The 16,391-nt window shown below is 42.8% G+C and overlaps 1 protein-coding gene across 2 annotated transcripts in view; it reads left to right on the forward strand.

Moving 5' to 3' along the window:
* LRP8 (LDL receptor related protein 8) overlaps positions 1 to 16,391 on the forward strand; it is a 170,856-nt gene that overhangs the window by 126,537 nt on the left and 27,928 nt on the right. For both annotated transcript variants that reach the window (XM_066555469.1, XM_066555470.1), the window contains exon 4: positions 6,268 to 6,396. In XM_066555469.1, the coding sequence (XP_066411566.1) occupies positions 6,268 to 6,396 (129 nt within the window). The remainder of the gene's footprint in view (positions 1 to 6,267; positions 6,397 to 16,391) is intronic.

The raw sequence follows: 16,391 nt of genomic DNA on the forward strand, positions 1-16,391 counted from the left end.
GTCTCTTAGAAACTGGATTCTCTGTGCACAACCAGACTTGACAGTGGGGGAATGTCACAGTGCATTCTACAGACACGAGTTAAAAACCACTGTTGTTTTACAAGCACTAGATGGTTAAAAAATGGAATTTAATGAGGATCAGCAGCCTATATCCTCACTGCTGTTAAACATCTGATCTTTGTAAATTCTGAAATTTCAGAAGTATGACTATGAGGAACAGTTTAAAGGCAATTAAAAAGCTTTCTGATTCCTATTGAAAGTATCACAATTTTCTAGCAGGTTGAGACCAAGGAGGATCATGTAATCAACCAGTTTGACCTCCTGTTTGCCACGGGCCATTGACCTAGACTTGGATTTACCCAAAAAAGCCAACTGACTTGAATTTAAGGACTTTATTTCTCAGCAGCAGGGCCTGTTGGGCATATCAAGTAGAGAACAGAAGTGCCATCAGAACAGTATGTGGAGAAGCTCTGAGATGAATTAGGTGAGATGTGCTCAGATGACTGCAGCAAAAGAGCATTTGCTGTGTTTACAGGAATACAAAATCAGCTGAAGTCCTGCCAGTCAGACTGAGGGAAGGAAATGCTTTTTGTAGCCAAGTTTGATGTTAGTTTTGATTTTTGAAGTGGATGAGTAAGACACAGCAATCAGGAATCGAAGATAAGGTGGTGCACTGGGAGCCCAAGAGCAGCAGTCCTTTCTGTGCAGCTGCCTGTCCTGGGCTGGGACAGTATTCAGGATTGCAAGGGTGCCAGGATAGCTCTGAACCTGGGTTCTTCCTGACCATGCAGGTGGCTCACATTGTGAGACATGGAGATTTCCTAAAGCTGGTGCCATTTGTCTGCAGCCTGCTATAGAGATCTCTTACCACCTCCTTGCACCGTGCTCAAATACAGTTTATGCCACCTGTTACAACTACTGCCATGATACCAGAGAATCATTTCCTTACTTGAGATTGGTTGTAGTGTCTGTGCTTTTGGAACACACTTTTCCTGTAAAAGTTACCTCCCTGTTACTCTGACAGTGAGTCTCTATTTCAGTAATTAGAATTCATCCTGGGATTTTGAACTCCTGATTATTTCACTCTGATGTCAGAGGTGGTAATCACCAATGTGCTAATCTGCACAAAAGTGAGGTACCTGCTACCCATCTCTTTTAGACAGGCTGAACCCTTTGTGTGCTATGCTTATTTTCTCCCTCCAGTTTCAAGGTAGAGGAGTTGGGGGACTCATCAGAGACTCCTAATACATGGTATTGTAGAGGAACCCTTCTTACAAGCACACAAGAACAGAGTTAAAAAGGACTATACTGTGCAGTGGGGAGGGAAATCTGTGCAAATCCTCTTCTGTTCCCCTGGGAACTTCTGAACATAAGTCATCATCAAACAAATCACACCACTGAATCTATTTATCAGATATATCAATTGTTAATACTGTTCCTGACATTTTACAGTATAGTTCCTTAGTCACCTTTCCTAATCTGTCTTTTGAGCTGCTTAATTTATGTTGAAAGTTGAAAGGCAGTGCTCATAAGTTAATTATCTTTTTATGCAGGACAAATAGATTTTTCACTATTTCTGTGCCTTTGCATGCTGCCACAAAGGCTATGGCACATCAGCCTGAATACTTACCCACTCACAAATGTAGAGTCAGGCAGCATCAGTTGAAGCTCCCAGCCCTGGGAATTGGTGCTGTCAGCCTGCCCCAGTTTGACCAGAACTGAGTTTCCTGTGGGAGCAGATGGATGGGGCTGCTTCTGTCAACAGAGGCGTCATTGCTGGTGGGTTGGTCTCATTCCAACTCTCACTGCTGTAATCTTAATTCACTTAAGCCACTAATCATGACATTTGTTTTGGCCTGGGCTGCTTTCAACTGAAATTGCAGAGCTGCCTGCATTTTCTCAGAGGTCTCAAGTGCATGTGTAATACAGATCTGGTGAGCAACCCAAGTACTGCTGCTGGATTGGCTTTTGCAGAAGTCACAAGTTCATGTAAGTCTTGCTATCCCAGCAGGCTGATGCTTGTACTGTGCTGCTTTACATGACAGAAGGTTCAGTGCAGCTCCTGACCTTAGTGGGAGCAGTTCTTTGGTTAGCATTCCCCAGTGTGTTCTGTCTCTGTGAATTGCTGATGCCCAGATCCAAACTCAAGCACCCAGCAAAGGCTGAGGGTTGGGGGATCCCTGTGTGCTCACAGGGCTCTGTGCACCAGGGCCAGAGAAACTTCCAGGACATGGGAATCACCCACCATGGATGTTGCTGTGCCCACACAAACACTGCTGATCACAACGTGTCACAAGCAGGGCATCAGGGAGATAAGTATATCAAATATGATATAACACACCTTAGAAAATCACACCCAGGATCTGATGTGTCTTGAAGGGTTGAGACACATCAAAGTAAAGTAAACAGCAGTGACCTGTCCTGAGCTGCAGAGTCAGCTGTGGTCAATGGGGCAGAGGTTCCTCACAGCCACCTGCAGCTGGGAGAAGGGGCAAGAGAAGGAAAGTACCAGTCAGCTACAGCTTCAGCTGTGACAATATTTTAAATCAGAAGATGGATTTTAACTGTGTTATGCACCTTAAATACTTCAAAGGGAAACTTTGGGTTTTAAGTCAGTAGTAAGTGTAGATGGGGATATAAATTCATATACACACATACACACATATATATAAAGAACAATATATGCAAACTTGTGACTGAGATTTTTTCTGAATCACAAATCTTCAGTGATTGAGAACTCTGAGTTCTAAATTTCCCTAAGCAATCTCTGCCTGTCAGCTCCCCTCCTCTCTGCAGAACAGTTGCTCATTTACCAGTTTGGCTTGTTTTCTCTGGAAATAAACTGGATTCTAGTCCTGTACTTGGGCAGGTACGAACACTTATTTCATTCTTGGTACATCTCTGAGGCAGTTCTGCCAGTTGTGACAAAAGAAGATTTAAGGGCAGTGTTTGAGGAGGGGAGATCCCTGTTAAAAAACATTCCTTTAAAAAAAAAAAAAGCTGACAACTAAACCATTGCTGGAGGAAAGAGGGAGGTAAGAATTTTTAACTCCATAATAAAAGTGGAAGTATTTGTGGGAACAGTTCATTGGCATGGCAGAAAATAATGAAACCATTTTAGTATTGAGTTTTCTCTGCTGTAGAAAAAATGTTTTGGGTTGGAGCTTCTGAAGAACCAGGGAAAAGCACAAGGGGCAGTCTGGAGAGGATGGGGAGTTGTTTCAGCAGAGATAGAGAAGCTGTTCAGACCTGTAGGATGATGTATTTCCACAAAGGGCGTTCTTTTCAGTCTGCTGATGAAAAGTCTTGTGGGTTTCCCACCAGCAGAAGCTGCTTAATTGCATTTTGTGTATGCTCTTAGAGTACCTGTTTGGTGAGAACCTGACAAATGGTCTTCTGGAAGTAAATCAATTTTGTTTTCTTGGGCTTTCTTGAATATACATGATGTCCGGAGCCTGAAAAGCACAGCAGTGGCACAAGAGGAAGCAAACAGTGGGGCGCCAGTTAGGCTCTGTGGTGCTCTGAAAGACTTTGTAGCCTCCTGTAAAGAGAAAGAAGAATGTGCCATTGGCGGTACTGAGTAAATGGAACCTTCTTGTCTTCTTTGCTCTTGTCTCCTTATAAATAAAGCATTGTTGTCCATCCTTGGCATTTGCAGTTCATTGTGATAAATTGGTCTTGATGTGTCTGACATTTCAACCAAGTTGTTTAATGGTGCTTTTCTGAAAAGGCAGATCTTGCTATAAGTTGTATTGGTCCAGAATGCATCCAGGGTAAGAGCACTCACCATCACACACAGCACTAACCCTTTCCTTTCTGCCTGCACAAAGAGGGAAGGAGGGAGTAAAACATTTTGGTCACGTCAGCCCAAGGGGCCTGGGTTTGTGTAAGCCGTGCACAGAAACAGAAATGTTGAGTCTGGACTGCAGTTGCTGAAAGCCCCTTTAATAGTGTGGACAACAACGTGGACTCCACTTGCATCTGCAGTCTCCTGGGGGAGGGGGAGGAAAACACCCAACTTGCTGGAAATGCAGGTGTGTTTTCACCAAAGGTTTGCTTTGAGTTTTGTGCAAGATCCCCTCTCTGTTAGCTGCCAGTGCTTACAAGTCATTGGCTTCCATGAAACGATTGCTTGGGTGCAGAAACCACTGGAACACAGAGATTTGATGAACTGTGACCAACAGCAGCTTCTATTGCTGCATCCCTGAAAGTTCAAGCTTTGATTTACATATTTTAAATGTCTGTAATTATTCTGTCAGGGAGATGACTAACACAGAGGTTACTTTCCATAAATAGGAGCCTTCTGTTCATACCTTTCCAAACCTTTCAGCTTCCCAAAACTATTAAGCATCTGCCCACAGCAGCCAAGCAAAAGTAATTCCCATAATTTAAACTGTGACCAGTAAATAACCTTTTTGCTGGTTAATGATCCCACTGTGTGATGATACCATTTTATGATTATATCCTACCTTCTTCAAAATCAGGTGTGTGGAACATGTTCTTACCTGTCTTGTCTTGACCCACTTGGTTCTCAGTGGAGATTTACAGTGAGGATGGAAGACCTGGTCCTACTTGGCATCAAAACAAATTCTCCTTTCCATTATCATTGCCAGAGCAAGAAGAACTAGAACAATTTTTGGGGGATGTGGACCAATAACCTGGTTAACAAATGTCTCCGTGACATTTTGGTATCCCAGTTTTCCCAGTATGCCAATGCAATCCAAACCTCAGTGTAGCTGGGCAGTACAAAACCTGCAGCTTAGAGGGGACACGGGATGTGGCCTGAGTTGGTAAATACACTGACCATAGTGAGGTCTTGTGGGGAAGCCTTTCCAATGTTTTTTATTGCTAATTTGCTGGAAAAATAATCCCAAAGCCTAAGTAAGGATCCTTTTTTCCTCCCCCCTGTAACCATGCAACATTGATAAATGTTATTTAGGTATTCAGCAAGCAAATTTCAACAGAAATGCTGTCATGCCTCAGGGTTATAAAACTCCATTACATCTGTTATTAACTGTCTGTATGTGGCAGGACCTAATTTTTCTTGATGTATTGGTTGCCCACAGCTTCTCAAAACTGCTTCTACTAACACTTGAAGGCGCTAAGGCAGAAATGCAGGGATTAAATGGCACTGCTCTCCAAGTGGCTGATTGATGCTTTGGGGCTGGAGGATGCCCTTTCACAGCCTCCTCGTGGAGGTGGAAGGGGAGGTATCATTTTCATCCTCTCAGCACTTGGGAAGCTGGTTGACTTTGTGTAAATACCTTTACCAGGCCAGGGTAATGTGAAGGTTTTAATTTAGAATCTAGGTTCCCACCTGCTCAGTAGACCTGCAGCCATACACAGCATTATTATCATTAATAGCAATGGAAGAAATATTTGAATACACGTCATTTTTTGAAGAGAGAAATCAATCTGTTTAATAAGCAAATCCTGCCAAACTGGATGATGATTCCAGAATGCTAAACAATTGTTTAAATCGTGGAACATTTTGCATTTCAGCAGCCTTGTCACAATAAATGTAGATCTGTTGCTCTTTACACTAGTATGAAGGAAAAAAAATAGGAATTTTAGCAATGCAAACTAGTTATGAGAGAATGAGCTTCACAGCTTACTTGGTTCCAGATAAATCTGGCAGATTCTTTTTCATAGTTGTCTTCTTGCCTGTACTGGGGTTTTGCTTCTGCAGGTGCTCCTATGTCTCCATGTCTGACATCACAGTTGCCTCAATTTACGCAGTTACAGTTCCATTTGTTAAATACCTGCAAGTTCCTGCTTGTCCTTGCTGCTTTTTCCTCAGCTTTGCTGACCACAATCTGCCCAGATCGTTATGTTTAGAAATTGCCTTGCCAAAGCTAGACATACACCCTTGTACTAAAATGAGGGAATTGCTTTTTCCTGGCTTGGCTGGAGGGGTTTGTGCAGAGCTGCCGTGCTGTGTGCAGGGCAGTGACTGAGCAGCTCCAGCTCAGTGTCTTGGGCAGGGAGGCAGAGCCTGGTGCTGCACTGAGCATCCCTCCCTGCAACAACCAGCCCCAAGTTCCCAGCTGGAATCCCTGTTTGTCTGTGGGGACAACTTTCTCAGTTTGTTTTGGCTGAGAGGGACAGGAGGGGCCTCGTTCCCAGGGCAGCCTGGTTGAGGAGGCAGCAGGTTCACTTGGGATTTCATTCTAGTATGTCAAAGTAACTTTAACAGCATAAACAATGTTAGAAATGTTTAGAAATATGTTTAACTTTTGTTTATTTCTTTGGTTTTTTTTCTTCCAGCCAAACAAGTGTGTCCATCTGAAAAAATTAGCTGTGGAGACTTAAGCAACAAGTGCATCCCATTGTCCTGGAGGTGTGATGGGCAGAAGGATTGTGAAAGTGGAATTGATGAGGCTGGTTGCACTCCTGGTGAGTTAATACAGATGCAACATCTCCATCTAGGACTATAAAAGTCCTGGAGGGACTGTTACAAATGGCATGGAAAGGGATGGCTTTTCCTGCCAACAAACTCACTCTGCTTTGCAGTGCTAAGTGGTGACTTCTAGAACCAGGGAGGAAAGAAGGATTCTCCAGTTGGGGCTGGCTGCAGATTGCATGAACTCTGTGAAGAATTAATTAGGTATTATTATTAGGGTTAACACCCAGGTGATATGGAAAGGAGTTAAATAAGGCTCAAACCTTCCTGTGTGGTAGCTCAGCAGGTTCCTGCTGTGTCCTGTGCAGACTGGGGACAGACTCAGGCTGGCTTCTGCTGGGCTAGAATAGATGGGCCTGGACATTGATGGCTTGTTGGTTTCACGGGACAGAGAGAGAATGATGTACTCTGTACCCATAACTGTTATAAATTCAGTCCCTAAATGGCCATTGCCTTTTATTAGGCCTTTCTGTGCTGAATGAAAGAGCCCTTTAACAGTGTTTTCAGTCTCTGAAAACTCCTGCACTGTGTGGTCAAACTATTTCTCAGGCTGCCTTTTTGGTAGACCAAATATATTGGTTCTTTATGCTTCTTGATGTCAAATATTCTCTTTTGAATGAATGCTTGACTCATTCTTGTGGCTCCCTTTGGTATTCCAGTTGGTTTTCTAGCTTTCTTTTTACACAGACCACCAGAATTTAGGGAGTATCAGTCTTGCCAGTCTGTGCAGAAGTAAAATCACCTTTCTGATTTCTAATACTGTTCTTATTAAGTTTGTTGTGTGCAAATGATCCCAGGCTTTTAAGAAGCTTTCTAAGTTCTGTGTATTCTTTTTTTCTTTTTCCTTTTATTGGTTTTCCATGTGAAACTTTTAAGTTTTTTCTCTTTAGCATGTACATTTTTTTTTCTTTGAATGGGAGGCTTGAATTAGAGACAAATTCAGAAGATAATTGTAACTGCTATTTTCCTGATTTTTTTTGTGAAATTAGAACAATTTTTCACTGATGGCTGCCTCCCCTGATTTAATGCTGCTGCTCACACCAGTGGGAATGGTCTCACAGAGTCTTTTAGTTATAATAAAAATCTACTTGAAATTGCTTTGAACGTTTTTTTTTTTTTCAAAGCCTTAGGTAACCCCCAAAATGCATGTAAATATGTTCTGAATGCCACATAATTTCAGCATAATGATGCTATTAATGGATTTGGAAATAGCTGAGTGTTTCTGCTCTGGATGTTTCAGCACCCTTACTCATAGTTAGCTTCCAGTTTTAGTGCATGTGCAGGTTCTTAAAAACCTTAAAAAAATTTAATCCAAGGACAAATTACCACATTTTGATGCTTGCTGGGTAACTGGTGAGAAATGAATTAGTGGCTTTCAACCAATTTTTAATGACTGAGCATTGTCCCCACACACTGGAAATCTCTGCTGAGTCTGGCTGTAGGATGGGCATGAGGATAGGGAACAGGTAAACCTGGAGCACCCTGGGTGGGTGCAAACATCAAAAGCTTTCAGTCCTAAGATCCCAACCCAGCATCTTTCAGAGGTCAAGACTCACTTGGAGAGGGAAACAGGAGGCACTGCTGAATGGCTGTGGTGGGAGCACTTTCAGGGAGGTTCCCTGTCAAATGAAGGTCTTTTCCTCATGGATGAGAACAATTGTGTGAGCTGTTTCAACAGGGAGCTGTGGAGGATTGATAGCTATCCTCTCCTTATCCAAATCTGATAAACCTCACTAAGCCTATCCACTGATACTCTGTTAACATTCCCATTTCTTCTCTGGTTAGAATCCTCCTTTCTCTGTTTCCTCTTATCTCAGCAGCACACAGTATCCTGACCACTTCAGACCCCTTCTTCTATTTGTTTTGTTAATTTAATCTCTGCACTCAGTTTTTATTCTCATTTTATAAGAAGCTTCAGCACTGCCTGTCACCAGCAGCCCCTTGGAGCACAGCACCCTGTCACAGAGGCTGCACTCCTCACAGAGCTGACCAGCCTGTCTATAAATAACACATCTTGCTGGGTAAATGTTTGGAAGGGGATTTATTTGTGCTCAGAATAATTTCTGTGGTGAGAGACTGCATGTGCAATAAACAAGTGGATGATGACTTGAAGATGGTGTGAGTGAGGGCATCCAGAAGAAAAACCCCTAAGCTCTTTCTAAATCCATGTTAATAAACCTACTGCTGCAACCTCATGTGACACTTCAAAAATGTTTTAACTGTGTATACCCTTGCTGTTTGATAGGAATAACTGGCTCTTGGATTTATAATTCTTCAAGAGGATTTAATATGGACTTTATGAACCTTATTTATGCCTGCATTTCTGCATTGGTAGTTTGTACCAGTTAGAAGATTGTGCTGGTATCCAGGAGCAAAGTTTGGTTGTGCTGAGGCTGTGCAGGAACCTGTCCCTGTGTCAGAATGTTCACAGCCCAAGTTAGGGGAGGATCTCCTGCAGGAGAGGACAGTAAAGATCATGGTGTACAATCATCCAAAACTGTAGGAACAGTGTAGGTGGCTTATGGTTCTTCCTCCTCCAGCAGTTCCCTTCCCAGCTACTGCTCTGAACCTTGCAATTCTTGCAGGATTTTTCCTCTCAGAATGGTATCATTGCTTTTTGAATCCATGTGAAATCTCTCCAGTGCAGACACTGGGGGCACAAAGCAGCTCTTCAGAGACTTGGGGACAAAAGTAGAGAAGCTGAACAAGGAGACAAAGGTGTGATTTTCAGCCTGTGGAAGAACTTGTCAAGGAAGCAATGGAAACTGAAATTCTTTCACCTGCAATGGATAAAGCACCAGTGGTCAGGGATCCAGATTTGTGTCTGCACAGGCTGTAGTTGCACCAGGGGTTAGCTGCAGATATTCATCCTTGCACATAGGTAGTTAAGTGCCTGTCTGCCTAAATAATTGACTTCCAACAGACAGGCTTTAAGAACACTACTGACTTCCAGTGCACAAACAATTGTTGAAAATGCAGATATCTTCCTTTTTAAAATAAGACCATATAAAAAGAAAAATACTATTTTTCCAGTTTTTGGAGCACAAGTAATTTGAGTTTTCACAATATCAGGTGTGTTGTAGTCATAGGTCAGGGTTAGTAGCCTTGAATTGGCTGGCTTGGAGGTGCTGGCAGCCTCCTTATTTCCCTGATGAAGGTTTTCTGCTCCCAGTGCACCCAACCTTTGTCACAATGGATTGGAGAAGCTTAGGACTGAGTTTAGGGAGACTAAAAGAGAAGTTAAATAGGAGAGGCTGTAATTAAAGCAACACAACTCAGGGTCCATCTGGGCTTGGCTAACTACTGCAGAACTTGTTAAATCTCTGCTGAGGGAGACAGTAAGCAGTGTTTTGTCAGCTGCTCAGGAATGCAGAGAGCACTCGAGAGAGGCTTTGGAAGAGAGGAGCTGCCATCCTGTACCAGCTGAAACAGCACTGAGCCCCTTTAGTGCACACAGGTCTCTCCTGACAGGACTCTGGGATGCTCACAAGGCTCTGGCCCCATCTCTTCTGGCTGTGTCACTGGTTCTCACCTGAACCACTGCTTGCACTCAATATGGAAATTGTGTCTTGCAAATGAAGAGCTGGAAGTGCACCAGTTTCCCCTTTCCCCACAGTCAGATGCAGTGAAATTAATTCATTGATATATTGGTAGCAGAATTAGCTATTTATCCATGGTTATCCTCCTAAACTACAGCACAGACACAGTGATCATGGGGAACTTTTGCAGGCAGTGGACATACTCACACTAACCTTGTGCAGTTGGCTGAGGTGAGAGCCAGGAATTGCTGCAGGAGCCTCATGCCAGTGACAACCTTGTCACCCAGAGCATCTTCTTTTGGACCCTGGTCTTCAGGCTTTTCATTGCTGACCATATATCTCAGAATTAGTTCTAGATTTTCAGCCTTATGATGTGATGATAAGCCAGATTAAAAGTGAACAGACTGGATAAAGGTTTTTTAAATTCCTAAGGGAAGCCACAGTAAGCATAGGTGTGCTCAGCTGGAACCCTGTGTCCTTGCCATGGCAGCTCACAGGCTTTCCCATGTAAATAGATCATTTACAGGATCTCAGGTGGTGAACTTCCCACTCCTCCTGGCACAGCTCCAGGCTCATGTGTTACTCTCCAAAAAAGCAGCAGCCCTCCAAGTGAGGGGTCCTTTTCTTGGAAGGTCCAAGTGCAGAAAACTTAAGAGTCAGCTCTTGCCAGTGCCCTGGTTAAGAGCCCTCAGGTCAGCTGAGAACCACTGGCTGAAGGCAGAATTTAAAGCAGGCTAAAGCTCTTCATCCCTCCAGCAGATCCACCTGCTGATGAACCAGCTGAAGGAGGGAAACTGCAAAGCTGATTTAAAGTCACCTTCCCCACTCTGCTCCTGCACCTGTGCTCACATGAAGTGACCTTTCTATTGACAGTTCAATTGTTTTATCATTGTCCTGTAACTATAAAGAGCACCATGTTGTCCCAGCACTCTTTTGTGCAGTAGAAGGTACCTGCATTTTGCATGAGCCACACTTCCAGTGATCCCTGCTGGGATTTGACCACACTGATCCAGTCCATTCCAGATCTCCACTGATCCTACTGAGACCTTCTAACTTGGTGATAATGTAGCACTGATTTTATCTTTCATTGCAGTTTGATTAATGTGTGCTTTTGTCAAAGTTAGTTCTGTTCACTGCCTGTTAATGAATTAACATTCATTATGTGCTGTCCCTCAGTCAGCTCAGAGGGACATCAAACCCAAAGGATCAGATTTTGCCATGCATTCTCCCTGAGAAACCCACCAGTTTTAAAACCCATAGCATCACAGTCATGCCCGTAAAAGAAATATTTATCCACTGCCATTATTCATTATTTTAGTATGTGATGAAAAGAAACATGACTGGTCTGAAATTCCTGGCATTTTATGAAGGGTAGCTGTAGCTTCAGTGTACTTGCCATGGTGGAAGAATTTGCAATTATTTCCAAGAAGGAAAAAAAGAATTGCTAAATTTAACAAATGCAAGTCCTTCATAAATAAGATAAGGTAGCACAGCAATGATATCCTCTGGGCTTTACATGATGTTTAATTACTGGACAGCTGGAGGGATTAATGCTTGTGCATTATGCTGTGCCTCTCAGAAATTAAACATGTACAGCTGCCACTTTATCACTGCTTAAAGTATTAGAGCTCCTTCAAAAGCAGTAGTAATTTGCAGAAAAATCCCCATTGTTATTTAGGAAAAATCTCAGCCCATAATCATATTTGTCCTGAGTTCCTTCAGAACAAAATGGCAAGAAGGAAAAGAGATTGGGAGTTACTTTTAATTGCATGCTGACAGGAAAAGTGAAGGTAGCTGCATTTGTAATACATTGGATGCTTGTTGTAATTGAACATAATTAAACAGTGTGTGAACTTAGGTTAAGGTAAGACAGTCGCGGTGTAAATCCAGCATTAAGCCCCAAAGCCTTGCCCCAAGCTGTGCCAGGGCTCTACCTGCAGAGCATGGGGGCTCAATGGCTTTACCTTCCCTGCTGCTGGCTCTTGAGCTGAGGTTATAAAGGAGGATGGGTGGCACATCTGCAAATGGAGCTTCCAGCACCGAGTGGGGCTTTGGGGGTGGCCCTGTGCTGATCCTCCTCTCAGAGAAATTGTCCCTATCAGTGTTCCATGAATAATTTATTCTCTAAAGCAGAGTGGAAAACACAATGAAAGCACAAGCTGAAAACAAGACAATGCAACAGTGGTACTCCTGCAGTGTTGCTGTGGAGGAGCAAGAGGGATGAGCACATTCCCACCCCCACACAGACACATCCTTCACTCCCCAAGGGATCATTGTTCACAGGGGGCTGGGAGAGGGCTCTGAAACAGCTGCTTTTATACAAAGATTTGTGGGTAATTAAAACTAAAGCTTAATAATAGTGCTGGACTGCAGGATACCTGTGCACACCCACACAAGCTTTGTCCTGGTGCTCTTTCTGCACTTCAGCTGGAGACATTGGCTCTGATTCTTCTTTCTAATCTCACATCATACTGGCAGAGGAGCAAGAATTGGCCTGTAATTATGTTTATCTTTTGGGTAGTCTGTCTTTCAACAGTTAGAGCTCCTAGAGTTGAAACAATCAAGGAATTACATCTCTTATTGCCAAATACATTTGTATTTCATGTCCCTGAAGTGCTTTCTTCACAAGAGTGCAGCTCTAATTTTGAGCCTATTCATCCAAAAAGCAAGAATCTGTTTAGTTTTATTCAGGGAAATCTTGGCAATGATGATGCTATGATGGCAGATATGTGGGTAGGAGTTGCATCCTGCAGTGGCCACCAGTACATATGTGTTACACTAATTAACAGTTCTGCTTCCTGAGCATATGATCTGAAGGCTAAATCAAAATCAGTAGCCTGAACTCAGCACAGTCCTACGCAGGAGAGGACCATGTCATGTTTGATGCAAGAGGGAAAAAAAAAAGTTGGTTTATGAGTCATATTAACAGATAAAACTAATCTGGAAGTCTAATCCTAGTGGCTGGAATATTCTTTTCATAAAGGATGATATAAAGGTTGGATTAACTTTGCTTTTACATTGCAAAGAAATTTGTTCATTAGATAAAATGTAATGAGAAAGGTTTAGTTCACAATGAACACCAGTTCATTACCCTTCTTTGTTCCAATAACTTTAAAATAATTGCTCGTGTTGAGCATGTGAGTCCTCATCTCAGCCCAAATCCAGGAAAATGCTGATTTCTATTCCCAAATCATAGAAACTGCAAGGCAAATCCTACTGCCATGGAAATCTCATTGCTGTTAATGTGAGCACAGTCAGCACACGACCCTTACAGGTTTAATTGCAGTGAGTGTCACTCAGTGATTAAATTTTCATTTGAGTAGAAAATCTAATCCTGTTTTTTGAGAAATGATTGCCATTCTTTGCTGGAATTGTGGGTACATAGGTACATTGCCTACATCACATAATAGCTGTGCCCCCTAATTATCACATAACTGCAAACAGTCAGGGGCAGTCAGGGGCTGGTTGTTTCCTGAGCAGTCTGTCAGTCTCTCCCCCTCCCAAAATCACCACAGGGGTCTTGTGTTTATGGACTTGGTCATTATAGGATGTGCTGATATTCATAACCTTAGATGGGGCTACACCAAATTCTGCCAATTCCCTTGTTGCATCCTCAGTGCTTCTGTTTTCAGGTACTTCTCCCTTCAGATCAGTTTATGTCTTGCAAACCATTTTATTTCAAAAGCATCTTTTAATTGTTATTGAACCTACATTCAAGCTGACTTTGGATCACTGTGAGACATGGCTGGGTAAACTGGGGAGTTGAGAAGCAAAGCTCTCAGCCTTGCCTGCTTTGTCTGTGCTCCAGAAGAGTTAATAGTGCATGTTCCAAATGCAGTGGATGTTTAACAGTGAAGCAAACTGCAATAAGCAATATCTGCTCTTACAGACAGTTCCCATCAAGCAAAATAAATTAGTGGAAATGGAAATTCTATGGGGCACTGACCCCACTGCTTGCAATGTGAGCTCTGCTTTGTCCCTCACTGCTCAGGTGAGTTCAAACCTGTGAGTCAGCAACCTCCAGGACTCCCTGCTTAGTTCTGGCAGCAACTTATAAATTACTTGACTGATTCTGGGGAAATGGCTCAGCTTTCCCACTGGTTAAACTGGAACTATCCCTGTGCTTGGAATGGGTAAGGGTAAAGAGAAAGTGGCAGGCCAGTGACATTGCTGTGGAGCCGTGGGCTGGAGTTCCTTCCTTTCCCTCATTTCCCACGAATAAACCCAATTGTGCTGTCATTTGCCAATGTGATTGGAGTGTAGCCTTTAGGATTCTGATGAAGTCTCTCCTGAGCTGGACACAAAGAAAACAGTGGGGAAAACAGGCAGGTCGTGTCTCTGTCAGCAGATGAGCAGGGAGTGGGAATCTGCCCAGTGGGTGGAAGGTGACATCCATGGATTGGCTTTTCCTGGCAAAGTGTCTGATTTAAACTGCACAATACCAAAATTAAATCGTGGCTGTGCAGAAAAGGCCGTGCACAGAAATTCTGTGCAGAAAATTCACAACCACAGGGAGTCCTGCTGAATCCAAGAGGTCTGTGTGTGCAGTAATGTGGGATTTGTGTGCACTGTCCCGGGATTAAGCCCTGCTCAGGAATGCCCTGCTCAGGAATGCCCTGTTCTGCTTGCTGAACCTTCATATAGTCCTCAGAAATACAGAATTTTATGTGATAACATTAGAGCAGATGTTAGTTTAATGGCTGTTATCTGATGTTTCTAAGGGATTTGCCAAATTGGTATAATTTGTAAAATTGCCATTTTAATAAGCAAGGCAATAGGCGTGAGCTTGTCCTGTACAGGCTCCAATTTTCAAAGTCAGGAAAGAAATTCACCAGACACTTCACAGCACATTTGTTTTCCAGTTAAATTTTGTCTGGTACTGAACATCTCCAGTCTGATTCAGCTGATTATATTCCAGTCAGAATATAAAAGAGTAATAATAATGTCTTTATCCTCATGAATCCCTGTGGGGTGTCTTGGATGGTCACAAAAGCAGGACAGTATTAATCTTTGGTATTCTGATCATCCATTTTTGTCTTTCAAGCTGCTTTATTTTACCCTTAAACCCTCTACACTGGATTCACTTGTTCTTATTTTGAGGTAATTTTCAGTCATTTAGCCAGAAGAACATCTGATAAACTTCCTAACCCTTTCCTGGTTTGAAGGAAAATTGAGGAGACTGCAGGTAGGAGTTGTAATCTTATTGGACATACATAAAATTAATGACAGAGTGCAGAGTGTGCATAACTTTGTATATAAACTGCTTCTCTCTGTAAATTGGGGGTCATAATTAATTCTATTTCCAGATAATTAAACCACTTGGAATGAATATATGTATCTCAGGAAATACATTCTAAATCACCAAATACATTTTTGAACCAACTATTATTTGTCAGCAGGGGCTTTGGCATCTGGTTGCTGGGTTATAATTAACTAATACTATGCAAATAGTGCTGCAGAGAATGGGAAAATGACTGATTTGTGTTTGAGGGCAGCGTGTGACAAAGGCAGGCAGCACATGCAAATATTCATTTGCAGGAGTGCGTGAGATGGCTCCTCAGCTCCATTAGTGCCTGGAACAATATCAGGAATTACTATTCCTGCTGCAGCCTCCATCTAGATGGGCTTTTCGGTATCAATCACCATGGCAACAACCACTGGTGGGAGTGAGGCTGCAATTCCGCTGCATTATTCCCTCCATGGGAGGCCTGTCATTTTTTCAGAGCAATGAGCTTCAAGGTCATCTTCATTTACCTCCATCTCTTTTGCTGTCCTTCCTGGAGGGCAGCTTTCCATGGGAAACTTGTCCTTCCAGGCACGAATCCGTGCTTTAAAGACTGGCATTTGACAGAAGATCTGTATGAAATATTCAGGTATCTGGTAAGCAATTGACTGCAGGCAAAATAAATAATTTAGACAGAATTAAACCTGAAAATAAATACTAGTTAAGCAAAACCAACATGCTGACAGTGCTGGTAACTGGGACTTCCAACATAATCTACCTTGTCTGCCCTCTGTGACCTCCTCATCCATGGCCCAGCTCAGAGATTGGCTCCTGTGGGCTGGGGGAGCTGGGCTTGCATTTGGGACACAAAGCATGGGCAGATGGAGCTCAGGAATTCCACCCCTCAGCCCTGCAGAACTCAAGTCCTAAATCTCAGAGTTTGGGAGAGTTTCTCAAGTCCAGCAGCCTCCCCTGCCAGTGTAGAAGCAGCCATGGATCAGCAGCAGATCTCTCCCTCCCTGATGCAAATGTTGGTATGCACAAATCATCCTTTGCCTGCTTTAGAAGATCCATTATCAGATTTAAACAAACATAAATTTTCAGATGCATTTTTAAAGTTGCTTTGGGGACAGTGTCAGAAAAATACAGTGTAATAATTCATCTTATCTTGTCTTCAGCATCAGTGGATAATTGCTGCTATCCACTTTACCACAAATTTTACCAA

The sequence above is a fragment of the Molothrus aeneus genome, chromosome 9 (genome assembly GCF_037042795.1).
Source record: "Molothrus aeneus isolate 106 chromosome 9, BPBGC_Maene_1.0, whole genome shotgun sequence".
In the NCBI taxonomy this organism is placed as follows: domain Eukaryota; kingdom Metazoa; phylum Chordata; class Aves; order Passeriformes; family Icteridae; genus Molothrus; species Molothrus aeneus.